Source organism: Manacus candei, unplaced genomic scaffold (genome assembly GCF_025592945.1).
Source record: "Manacus candei isolate 608988 ecotype Guabito, Panama unplaced genomic scaffold, ASM2559294v1 h1tg000050l, whole genome shotgun sequence".
Taxonomy (NCBI): Eukaryota; Metazoa; Chordata; class Aves; order Passeriformes; family Pipridae; genus Manacus; species Manacus candei.
In genome coordinates, this window is record NW_026138098.1 from 21,401,546 (window position 1) to 21,413,746 (window position 12,201).

Sequence of the window (12,201 nt, forward strand, 5' to 3'; positions counted from 1 at the left end):
CCACTCTTCTCCTTTCTACCTAATTTCATATGACAAGCAACCTTCCTCATCAGTGTCAATCTCAAAATTCTGCTTGTCCTTTCCTATAAAACTTTCCTCACGATTTCTCAGAAAATTGTGGAAAACCCCAATTCTTACTGCAAGAGGGAAAAAAGGATAACGGATAACCTTCAATTGTGCACCAGTTGGCTTTCCTGCCTTCTAAACTCAGTAAAACAAGGAGAAAAATCAAAGTGGTTTGTCTGTTTAGTTTTCTTTCAAATCTACACTAATCAGCAGTGAGTCACGATTCATGTATCACTTCCTCCTGTAATCACAGAAAGCTTCTCTCCAGCATACTTAGAACCTCTATTATTTGGAAATAACCTGAATATTTTTCTCCTTTAACTATTCTTACTTTCCTTATAAGGAAATGAGAAAGTAAATTGGGAAAAGGTTTGTCAAATGGTACAATTTTGTCTGCTTTAAGCTGGAAGAGAGCAGAACACAGCTGTCACTGCACAGCCAGCACACAACCTCTGCACCCCTGCCATTTCTGCCTGTAGGAATGGAACAATTTATAGTGTTGACATATTATCTAAGATAGATGTAAAATGCCCATCTCTCTTTACTGCTACTTTTATTTTGGTAGTCCTCATGGTGCTCATTCATGGGTGAGGGCCCACTGTGCTGAAGTTCAGAGCCCTTCTAAAATTGCCTTTATTAGAATATCAAATAATCATTAGAAAAGTGGTAATGAAGAGAAATATGTGAGGCAATAAGTGTCATACTTCATGAATCACAGACAATACCTCTCCTCAGTTACCTTTTTCATACATGTATATAAAAACTGAAAGAATTACAAAGTCTCTGCACTTAAACTCAATCGCCATTTCTGTCACTCTGATAACTGAGCAAGTTTCATGTTTCATTAGTGAATTTTCTCATTTCAGTGAACAAAAAAAAAAAAAGCAGTGAGACATAACTCCATCCTGCTTCAGCACTTCCCATTAAATAATTTACAAGCACTTGAAAACATTCATGGCTGTGCTTTGGAAATGTGTTTATTCTGGTTATCATCAATCTCACTTCATAGATCTGGAAACCAAGACACTTGCCTAGCAACTGGTCCACAACCTCACTGCCAGGAACTGATGGATGGGACCTGGTCTGCTTCAATGAAAGCCCTGAAATGGCTCTGCACTCCTGGGGAGTGAGAATCAATGCAGGCTCTAAACTAGGTAAAAGGAAAGGAAGCAAGCAACCCAAAACTCTCTTTCAAATTTCATCTTTAAAGAAATTTACCATTTACCATGGAACAAAAAACCAATTCAATAATGTTAAAGAATTCTGTGAAGAATGCAAAAATCAAGAAGTAAGAGATCCCAATAGTATATGGAAGAATGCTTCCTCAAATTTGTAATGACACAGTATACAATGGTATAGTTTAATTTAGATTACAAGAAAAAAAAAAGTCTTAAAACCAGCAAGTAATTGTGCATTTGAATCTAATAAAGATCAAATCTTATCATGGCATTGCACAGTGCAGTTTACAGCATGATGGAACACAGTGCTCATAGGAAGTCCCAAAAGCACCTCTAATGGAGTCAAAAACACTTTGAACACACAGGGCAGTTTGGTTTTCCTCGAGTTTTGGTCTGGGATTTTGGGGATTTTTTAGGGGGGCAATTGGGTTCCTTCTCCTTTATTTTTCAAGACAGGTTCTTTGCTTCCCTTCAGAACAGGTCTTTCTTGTCTCTCAGCCTTAGATGGACAGGTGTGGCATTTCCTGCAGTTTCATCATTTAACATTATCTAAGTCAGATCTCTCTCCTTAATTTAAGGTCTTGCCTTGAGTGATACTGTTAATCTCTAAAACATTTGTTCCATATACAGGTATGAAAAAAGCCAGCTGGGTGCAGACCAGGAAAGCACTGCTGATTATGCCCCAGGAGCTCTCATGACACCTTTCCTCCCAGTGCTTCTGGAACATAATGAGAACTCTACATACAAAACATTCAAACTTCGTTCTCTTTAAAAACTTCTTCAACTGAAATTGAATATGGTGAAAATCCCACCAGTGTATTCGCTTCACTGATGATCCCCCTCAATGGCTACATTCCAACACAAATGAGCATATCCCTTACAGTGGCAACAATACGAATGGACACTGTTAAAAGTTTCATTTAACCAGTTGTCAGTAACTAAAATCAAGGATACCGAACAAAAAAAAGAATTAGTTTAACAAATTACTAATATTGTATTAATAGTAGTACTTTGCTTTCTACACTTGAGGACGTGTTCTTGGCATGTTGGTAACTCTACAAGCCAAGACAGAGAATGGTATGAGCAAGGGATTTTTCAGATAGAAAGAATATCTTCTTGTTACACAAAATTCCTAAGGTATATATAAAAAAGAAGCCCATTTCCCTTCACATCCCTTTCCCTACACATCTTCAAAGGTCTGGAAAGGGTGGCAGAGACAACAAAATTAGGATGCACAAGCATTCCTTAAGACCAATACATTCCCAAAGTCCAACTCGTTGCATACAGTCCTTCCCCAAATATCAATGATCACAAACCATGCAGTTTAGAGACTAAAGATAACAAATATTTTTTGAAGTAATTCATGGGATTGACATGAGTTCTTTGTAATTCTTTTAAATTTTAAAGATTTGAAAGTTGCAATATCTGTGAATCCTCCCATAGTTTATATGATCTGCTCCCAATTACCTTTTAACAGTGTTTAGAATCAATCTCCTCCCTAGGAAAGAAGTATTCCATTTATTTGGGGTAAATTGACATCTGCAGTGTACAACTAACCATACCAATTAAAAAAACCAAACTTGATATACATGCACATGTGACTTTTTAATCAAGCATGCAGAAGTAGGCTGACATAAGAATAAACTGATAGCTGAAGACAACAAGCAACAGCTACTGAATCAGATCAGTGTTCGTGCACTGTGAATTTGAGCTGTGTCCTTGGCAGCTTTCTGAGAACTAATTATTCCCTTCCAGCATTATGCAGAAGTTTCTTCTGGATGGGGATATCACTGCAGCTCTAGTGGTGTGGTATTTCTTTCAAAAAACAAAACATGTTCTCCCCCAAATGCCTTAGTATTCCCTACATTAATAGTTTCCACCTTTTAGCAAAAGCTACAAATATTAACATGGCCAATCCTCATCCTTCTCTCACTGCTCAGCATGTCAATATTATTCTTGCTGTCACTCAACTGTTTCTTGGTTTTGGTTTGTGGGGGGGTTGTTTTTATAATTTTTTTTAAACTTTCTCTCCATTTCAACAGCATGCCCTTCTTGATTCAATTCAGTGGACCATTTTTCTTGCTAATAGCACCTAATCTCTCCTTCAGAACATAACACTCTCCTGATGAAGCCTCTTACTCAGCACCACAACCTGTTTCAATAAAAATTCTGGTTGCTAAAAATCACTTTTCTCCCATTCAAACACATCAACCTCCACCCACAGTATTTCCACTAGCTCACATTTCTTCCCCACATTTCCTCAAGTTATATTCATTCGCCTTCAAGGTTGCAATAAATTTGTGTCTTTGGATCTCCTCCCAAACCTCCAAGTCTGTAACAATCAACTTAGATTTCCATTTATTCCTTTCTTTTAGAGCCTCTTCCATTTGTAGTTACACTGTATCCTGAACATTAACATCAGGCCCCAATACACACTGTCAAGTCAGGCACCCGTGGTTACTACCAAAATCAGGTAAAATAATACTTTCCACGAGTGTTGTTTAGGAGGGTGGCAGCAAAAGAAACCCAAATCATAGAATGTGCACATCTACTAAGTAACAATTTATTAACTACTCGATCAAGATCAAAACAGGCAATTGTTATTTGGAAGCTTCAATTACCAGTTTATTAACTCAGGAAACTGTACTTGCTGCTAGTTTATTTGGCAGGCAGTTAACTGCAAGTGCCAACTGAAAAAAAAAAGTTCAAACAATAAAAGTAATTATTTTATGTATTTTGACTACTGTTTTACCCTGAAATACTATCGTGATTTGAAAAATGCACAAAACAAGGAGATGAAATCTCTGCAACCAACCTATTACTGTCTCAACCACATGATGAACATTTCATAACAAATCACTCCATTTCAAGCAAGTGGCTAATCAGAACCAACTATAGTCATCCCATTTCTTCAAAGCACTCTAAAACTTTACTGTTCTCAGTTTTCATCTTGGACAACCACATCATTTTTACACAGAAAATTCACATTCTTCCTGCTTTTGTTGCACATGACAAAATTACAGAAAAGACCAGCCCTACTGGAATTTATCAATCAACAGAGCATTCTTCTTTGTGATCTACAAAAAACACTCTGTCCTATATCCTGGCACTATGGAGCTCCCAGTACAATCCCTGGAAGGAGAACAAACTCTCTGTGGCATGCTCAGTACAGTGGACGGATTTCCCCCTTCCTGCCCTCTTCCAGCTGTGATAAACAAAACACCAAAGCAAAGTCACGCTGAAGAAAAAGGAAAATAAACCAAAACATAATAGGCTTCAACATCAATAATATATCAAAAAGCTGTTCTGGTGTTAGAGCAGGCAAACCATAGAGGTAAGGACAGCTTGTGTACTGAAAAAAAAATCTAAATAATGTCACATCTTAAGGAATAGTGTTTGGGATTCCAGCACAGAGGCTGCAGCTCTCTCATCTTTTTATAGCTGTTGATGCAAGGTTCCTTCAAAGTACCCAACTTATGTACGTCTGGAATGATTTCAAGGTTTATTTTGTAGCCACAAACATAGCCAGGTAGCACAGTAAGTTTTAAAATCACTTCAAGAATTTGTGCAATGGAAGTCTTCAATGTGGTACAAAAAGAAAATGTGATTTGATATCAAGTATAACATCACTGTCCTGTGATTCTACATTTAAAATTACAAGTAGTATTTAGAGAGCTAGCTGAGCATTTACAGTAAATACTGTGCATGACATCAGAATACCTAGAAACAGCTGCAGCAAGCCAAGAAAGCGTGGAAAAAATACAACTTCTTCGGTGTTATTCAAAGGCTAAATTTAGCTTAATGAAGACTATCTTCCTCTACAGTCAATAGGAAGAGGATGTTGGCTTTAGAGAAACATTTCAAAGTCAGAGAAGAGCATGAATCCTCTCTGCACAACACAGGAGGCATCAGGTATCTTGGGAAGGGACCCTGAAGTGGAGCGAGGGGACTCCACACGGACTACTCCCCTCAAGTATTGTCCCTTTCCAAGGCCAGGCTGGAATCTGAACGTGCCAGCACGACCTGAAGAGGATTAAACATATCCTGCCTCCACCTTGCGTGTCTGGACACATATTTTGGGCAGATCCACCTGACAGCATGCAAGGCTAATTACCTCTCCCCAGACCCTAATGGGAGATTTTCGCATGGTATAGAGCTCCAAATTCTTGTGTTCCCACTGGATCCAGTCACATCTTCTCCCTCATCTTAGCAAAGCCTAAGGCAAGATTCAAGAGAAAGAAGATGTCAAAGACCTGGAGGCTAAGCTGGCATTACCCTGGCAGGACAACAATTAAAGGCTTCCAGAGCAGAAAGGAGAGCTGAGGCAGAAGGAAAAGCTGAGCACAGAAGGGAGGGCATGATCCTGCTGTAGTGGGACACAAAACATGCTCTTGGTTACACTTGCAGTATTAGGTGCACATTAAGCACATTATCCCATATGTCTTACACAAGTTTACACACACCATGTACCAGACAGACAGACTTGTACAGGAGGAAAAAAATAGAGCAATTTGAAAACACTGATCCAGAGGGCAGCAGAGAACAAATAAATACCTTACACAGCCTTTTCCCCACTTCTGATGCCTGCTTAAGGATTTATGAAGATGAATGTGACCATCTCCACAGTTTGGGGTTGTCCCTTGTGCATACCCCTATCTTTTCAGCTTCATGCAAGCAAGGCAACCTATGTTTCTGGTGTTCAGAGGTCTTTTTGGGGGTGGGAGGGAGGTTTGCATCCCCAATTTCACTTAGAGTTAAGTGACCACCTTTATTACTCACCTTTATAACAACATTTGACTTGATAACAACACAAAAACGGGTGTGGGATTTTTCAAATACTTATGTACACACATCATCATTTCACACAAGATAAAGGTGGAAGCGTGTCACAATACCACCCAGAGAAAAAGGTTCTGGAATGGGCTTGGGTAGAACACTGCAATCTCCCATGAAGAATGGAGTGTAAACAGAGAAAATGCTAACTTTTTGATCCAGTTGCAATTTGTTTACTTTTTCAAGTATTCACTACTGCCCACATTCATAAATACTTGTCTAGATAATTCTTTAATTGTTTACACATTCTTCAGAGGTTTTGTGAGCTACAGGAATTCTGCACACAAGAAGATGCAAGTTTCCTAAAATGTGCAAAAGTAGTACAGAATTTGGTGCAACATTATAGCTTGATTGGAAACTAAGGGTTGTAACACCTCCTGGCTAAGCATAGCATTGCTAAGAAATTCAGATAGAAAAAAACCAAAAACCAAAACCACAAAAAAATTCCTTGCAGATATCTGGGAGTGAGAAGAGAGCGCAACAACTTTTTCAAAGGCTGCCTAATTTAAAAAATAAGCATATGGCTGCAGGCATGCAATTTGTGAAATCTGCCACTCTACCTGTCACTTCCAAGTTTATAATAGCTTACCACACACTTCAAGACATCAAAAGCAAGGATTTTACCAACAAAACTAAACACTCTTTGACCCAATGTCTGCTTTTAATACATATTAAAATACAGAGATCCTGTCATCTTCCAGTCTTACTGTAGTGCTTGCCTTCTCATAGTGGTACTGCTAATCCACATGCATCTTTGTCCACAGTTCATCTTTCAAGACCAGTTCCACAAAGACCCATCCTCCCCATTTCCCGTAATATCCTTTCACATCCCTCTCCCTCTTTTCCAGTACTCTTGCAGAGAAAGACTTTTAACTATTATCTTTATATTAAAACCAGGAGTCTGATGCAGAGTTGAGAACCTACTTTCAACCACGGCAGAACCTGTCTGATCTCCTGGTATTTCCTTGGCATATCTTGCTGTTAGGTTAAACCCCAGAACAGCAAAAGCTTACATTGATGGTGATTTCCTAAATCCTTTTCTTTCTGACCTCAGCTAACAAAGAACGCCAACAATCCCTTGGCAACACTCAAGGGCATGATCCAAGAAATACCTTCAAATTATTTATTCCACTGAACTTAATGAACTCAAACCAGATCATGACTAAGTCTTGCCACTTCCCTATAAGGAAGGGGATATATTTAATACTCCATCTTTTTCTTGTCTGGATGTGCCATCTTGCTCCTAACCCACTGTTATATCCTCTTCTGATGATATTGCTGTAAATATCATCCTGTCCTGTCATTTCAACAGATATATCTTGAGACAAATTTCCCTTCAGAAGGAAATAACTCCACTTCATGCCTTAATAGTCTCCTCTTTGCTGTGCAAAGGAAAACCCCTTAACAACAGCCCAAAAACTAACCAGATAACTCATTTCAAGCCTATCTCTACCAGAGCACCTGTAAAGTCACTTAACAGTAGCAAGACAGCTATTATACCATAACTATTGCCTGTATCAACATCAGATGATCCTAATTTAAACCTTGCACTATTTTGCCACATTTGTAAGATACGCTGTCTGTGCTTTTCATTACTGCACACATAATACTTGACACAATAAATTCTACCACAATTAATTTATATACTTAGTTGGATTTTATAACCCATTTGTGATCAAAGTCTCAGTCTTGATTTCAGAAAGAAAAATCACTGCTCAGGAAGATTAAAGATGGTATTTTCATCATGTTTGCATCATGTCCACTTCTCCCACAAGAAGCAGTGGGTTTGAATAAGTAAAACTTAGAAAGGAGGCCACAAAAAAACCCAAAGTGCTACAAATTAATTGGTAGAGACAAATGGAGACACAGGATTGCACAACTGACTCAAGTAAATAGCAGTACTCAGAAGCAGAGCTAGCATTCAGATCTTACTGTCCAGGCAGCCTCTTTGACAGTCAGCTATTGCATCTGCATCTACAAACAGAACTGATGTTTTTTAAAACAGAGACTACAAAGAGTGGAGCCATTTAATGCAGACATCAATACTTACAGTAGAAAATACCCTTTTAGTCTTACATAATCAACAGGTTTGAACAGAAAGGCTTAAAGACAGATTGCCTTCTCCATCCTGACATTTAAAGTAGTTCTAAAGGGACAGGTAAATGCTGATGAGCATACTAACTGTATCCAGTACTGTATTTGTACACCAAATGGTAAATTGGAAAAAATTAAGCAAAATTATTTTACTGCCTGAACTAATCTTTCAAACAAGGAGTCTCACAATAACCTGCATGCCATTGATAAGAGCCCTTGTATCTGAACAAATTTTAAAGGCAGTACTATAAGCATCTTGGATCAGTAGCTATCAGATTTATATTTGCTCTCCCAAATTTTCAGGTGAAAGTTTGATTACATACATTAATCAAGTATCATAAATATTTCTGTTCAACTTTTCTAAAAATGGTTTTCAGTTTATTTCTAACTTTTACCTTAAGAGCACAGAAGATGCAAGAATCACCCATACATTTGTGCGTTGTGATTTGCCGGAAACTGCGGCGAAAAATGTCCAGGTGCCAGAGAACCTGAAACACAAAAAGCAGCACAGCCAATTTTATGAATATATAAAATAAAACACTGCATAAACCTCTGATTAAAACAGTACATGCTAAATAATCCCGGAAGTACACTAATGTTATCAGTGAACGTCACCTTTAAAAAGGGATGCCTTTTATGTAACTGCAAGTTGACATCTTCAGCTTTCTTCTTTAGCTGTAACCTTCACATATGTTAATTTACAATAGAATCTCCTTCTGAATTTCTTGCCACGTGCTTTTAGATTAGAAAACTCTCTTCTTTGTCTATGTGGCAGTGCTGGCTTAAACAGCACCTTCCCTGACTGCTCCCCTGTGCTGGCCAGCTGGGTAGAGCAGCCAAAAGGACACCCCATCCACTGCTGGGGCCAAAACTCTTGCGTTCCTCCACCTCCTGTGCAGCTTTCTTTTCTGAGCAGAAAGACTAAATGCTGGAAAAATGGAGGACCAACAGCAAACATATTACGGAGTTCTCGCAAGTAAAAATGGCAAAATGTTAAAAGCCGTTATGCCCAATATTACCATCAGAAAGTGCACTTACAGGCCATGATTACTGGCAGATTTCTAACCCTAACCTGTTTGGGCAGCTGTACCTTTCTCTCAGGACAGGTATGGTGGTAATATCAGGTGTGTGACCACGTAGGGTCACAGCACAAAAGCAGGCTTTTATATGTTCTGGTAGCAACAGCGAGTGGTGACATTTGCTCTAACAGCACCAAGTTTTATTCTTAAGTTTTACCACTAAATCTGTCCACTCTTGGGAAACTATTAAAATTTTTATCTGTAAAACAGTGAAAATACCCATCTCTGAGGTGTTTCACAGTCTGCTCTTTATATATAAATGTGGTGAGCCCTGGCTATTTCAGCTTCAACTGACAATAACTGGACTTTCTTGTAACCCTCAGAGCCACCAGCCTTTCAGAAAGCAGAAGTTTGCACTGAAAAAAGCCCTGACCTAAATCACATCCTGCCAGGTTCCGGACAGAGCAGCAAGGTCTGGACTGCCATGTGCTGGCTAAATGCTTTGTTAGCACAGAGGAACCCAGTGTCTTATTCCTGATGAATTTGTCCAGAGCAACTGGCTAGACAAAGTTTAGCACCCTGAAAAAATTTGTGCTGGTTTCAACAAGTGTTTCCAAATGGAAAAATTTGTTACCTAACCAAAACAGTATGTAATATTCAGTAACCACATTTTTAAATACAGTCTGTAAAATTTCCTAAAACTTCAGAATTGCCATGGCTATGTTTATACTCGAACTCTCCCTATACTTAAGGGCCTGGGAGGCAACATAAGCCTTGGAAACATTTGATTACACACAACATTCCTGAAGAACTACTACAGTCTTTACAAAAGGACAAAAAAACTACATTTAGGAATCAGTCCAATTTTTTTATGTAATTGCCTTTAGAGTTTATGCTGAATGTTTATAGAAATTCTTAAAAATAAGGAGCAACAAACATTCAAGAGCATCTCAGATTGAGTGTTAAAAAATTAAGATAAGCCCCAGAAGTATATATTTTATGGAATTATTACCATCTTTCTTTTTTTAAATTCAGCTTTGCTTTTAAGTACTTTTGGTGTCCTATCTCTCTTGAGCTTTAGAAGAAAAGGGTTTCTGTAGGAGACTAAAGGTCATGCCATACACTTCCATCTTCATGCATGGTATGCAGTTGGTGTCAGGGTCTACTTAGTTCTGACCTAGGTTCAGAGTAACTTGGTATTAGGAGGCAGTCAGTGATTACACCTTACAGCTTAGTAAAGGTAACTGATACAGAACATCACTGGAAACTCCACTTTTCTTGTTATAGCTTCTCTTTGCATGTAGTCCTGTATTTCCTAACACATTAGGCCTATTGAGGGTCATAGGTACACATATTTGTATGGGGGTTATCTGGAAGCTTGAAGTTAGTCAAGAACCTGATTGTGCCCATAGGAAAAAAAGGAAATAGAAAAACAAACCCACAATGACACAGTCTGTGCTGCACAGACAAGCCATAAGAAGGGATGGAAACTGATGTGGAGAAGGGGTGTTAAACTCTGCTGCCAGAACAACTGAATCTCAACCATCAGACATTCAAAACATCTAAATGGTGACAATACCTCTATAGCAGCCAAACCACCCCACTGCATTTGGCACTGGAAAAAGTTTTTCTTCTAAATCAAAAGGTAAACACTCAATCATTTAAACTAAGCTACAAATCAGCAGTTAGAAAGAAAACTGAACTACATAAAAAAGATCTTGTATAGGCATTATCAAACCTTGAACCTGACTGGTTCAACAAAAAAGTTAAATTTACTTTAAGGAGTATACATATTACAAGCTATGCAATATTCTACTATTTTAAAATAAATTTTCTACATATATTTTTATCTTTGGTTGACACACTACAAGTTTACACAAGACATTCAAGTACAGTAAATGATGACTATGTATATGCTGTTGATTTCACCAAGAAAACCTGAAAATTAAAAAAGCTGTTCTATAACTCAACTAATCTGCATTTCCAAATGTAGCTTTATTCTATCCAGGCCCATAAGCAATTATGTACTCAAGTTTGGCTATATTTGTTCCACAGTCAAGCCCAGGAAAATACTGCAACAGACAGAGGGCAAAGACAGAAACATTCTTTATTCTATGCTCTTACCTGTAGCGCACTATTCAGGAAGCAACTGTTCTGTCCTGGTTCATTGCTGAGACCTTTACTGGGTGCTATTGAGGTGGTATTTCGTGGAGTAAACATGCCCTGCACATTCCCCCGACCCACAGAAAAGTAATTTCTTTTCCAAGACATCTTCCAGTTTCAGTTGTAGAAAATGCAGGTTTGGGCTGGCAGAATATTTGACTTGATCAGACCCCTCCTTTCAAAAAATTTGAAACTGGAACAACATCCAATCTTCTTTAAACTATAGTTTAAACTGTATTTATCCTTTTGCCAGGACACAATTTGCTTCTTTTAAATCCAGCCTGGGATGCTATTCTTCATTTGCTGCTTACGTATGCAAAAACCTCTCTTACGAGCAGCCACATACAACGTTTGCAAAGGGAAGGAATCCATGGTCATGCAAGTTCATCTGTTATGCTGCTTCTCCCTTTTCCGAACAGGCAGTAACAAATGGCAAGTCAAGGAGGTCCCAGAAGCAAGGGAAGAAAAACAACAGCTACCTCCCACACCCCAAAAACCCCAGCTTCTGTAATCCTTCTATAATCCTCCCGCAGAAGACGGGAAAAATCCAATTAGTAAGGGTGCAAAGAAACCAAAATCAAACCGCAACCTTGGCAGCTCCCTTTCAGTCACATCTATCTTGGGTGATGAGAGAGACATTATCCTCACAGGGGAAAAAGAAGCAATTCCACAACTTGAGAGCGAAGAGCTGCAAAGAAGCAGAAAGTCTCCAACACAGTTCTTCTAATTCTGCGTGCGATCTTTAGAGATTTCTTCTCTTGATCCTCCTTTTGCAATCGGAATGCCCAGCCGTGCCAGAAAGCTTGAGAGAGAAAAATAATCAAAGGTTTGCGTCATTTAATTACTCT

The 12,201-nt window shown here is 38.6% G+C and overlaps 1 protein-coding gene across 15 annotated transcripts in view; it reads right to left on the reverse strand.

Annotated features, from left to right (window-relative positions):
* Nucleotides 1–12,201, reverse strand: part of USP54 (ubiquitin specific peptidase 54) — a 91,074-nt gene that overhangs the window by 37,084 nt on the left and 41,789 nt on the right. For 13 of the 15 annotated variants that reach the window (XR_007906827.1, XM_051800756.1, XM_051800749.1 and 10 more), the window contains 2 exons: nt 11,315–12,155; nt 8,567–8,659 (listed from right to left, as the gene is read on the reverse strand). Coding sequence is in view for 14 of the 15 variants with exons in the window: in XM_051800756.1 (XP_051656716.1) it covers nt 8,567–8,659; nt 11,315–11,461 (240 nt within the window). In the remaining variant the exon portion in view is untranslated. Of the gene's footprint in view, nt 1–5,358; nt 5,461–8,566; nt 8,660–10,202; nt 10,687–11,314; nt 12,156–12,201 lie in introns of those variants that run through there. The other 2 variants (XM_051800757.1, XM_051800758.1) reach the window with 2 other exon arrangements.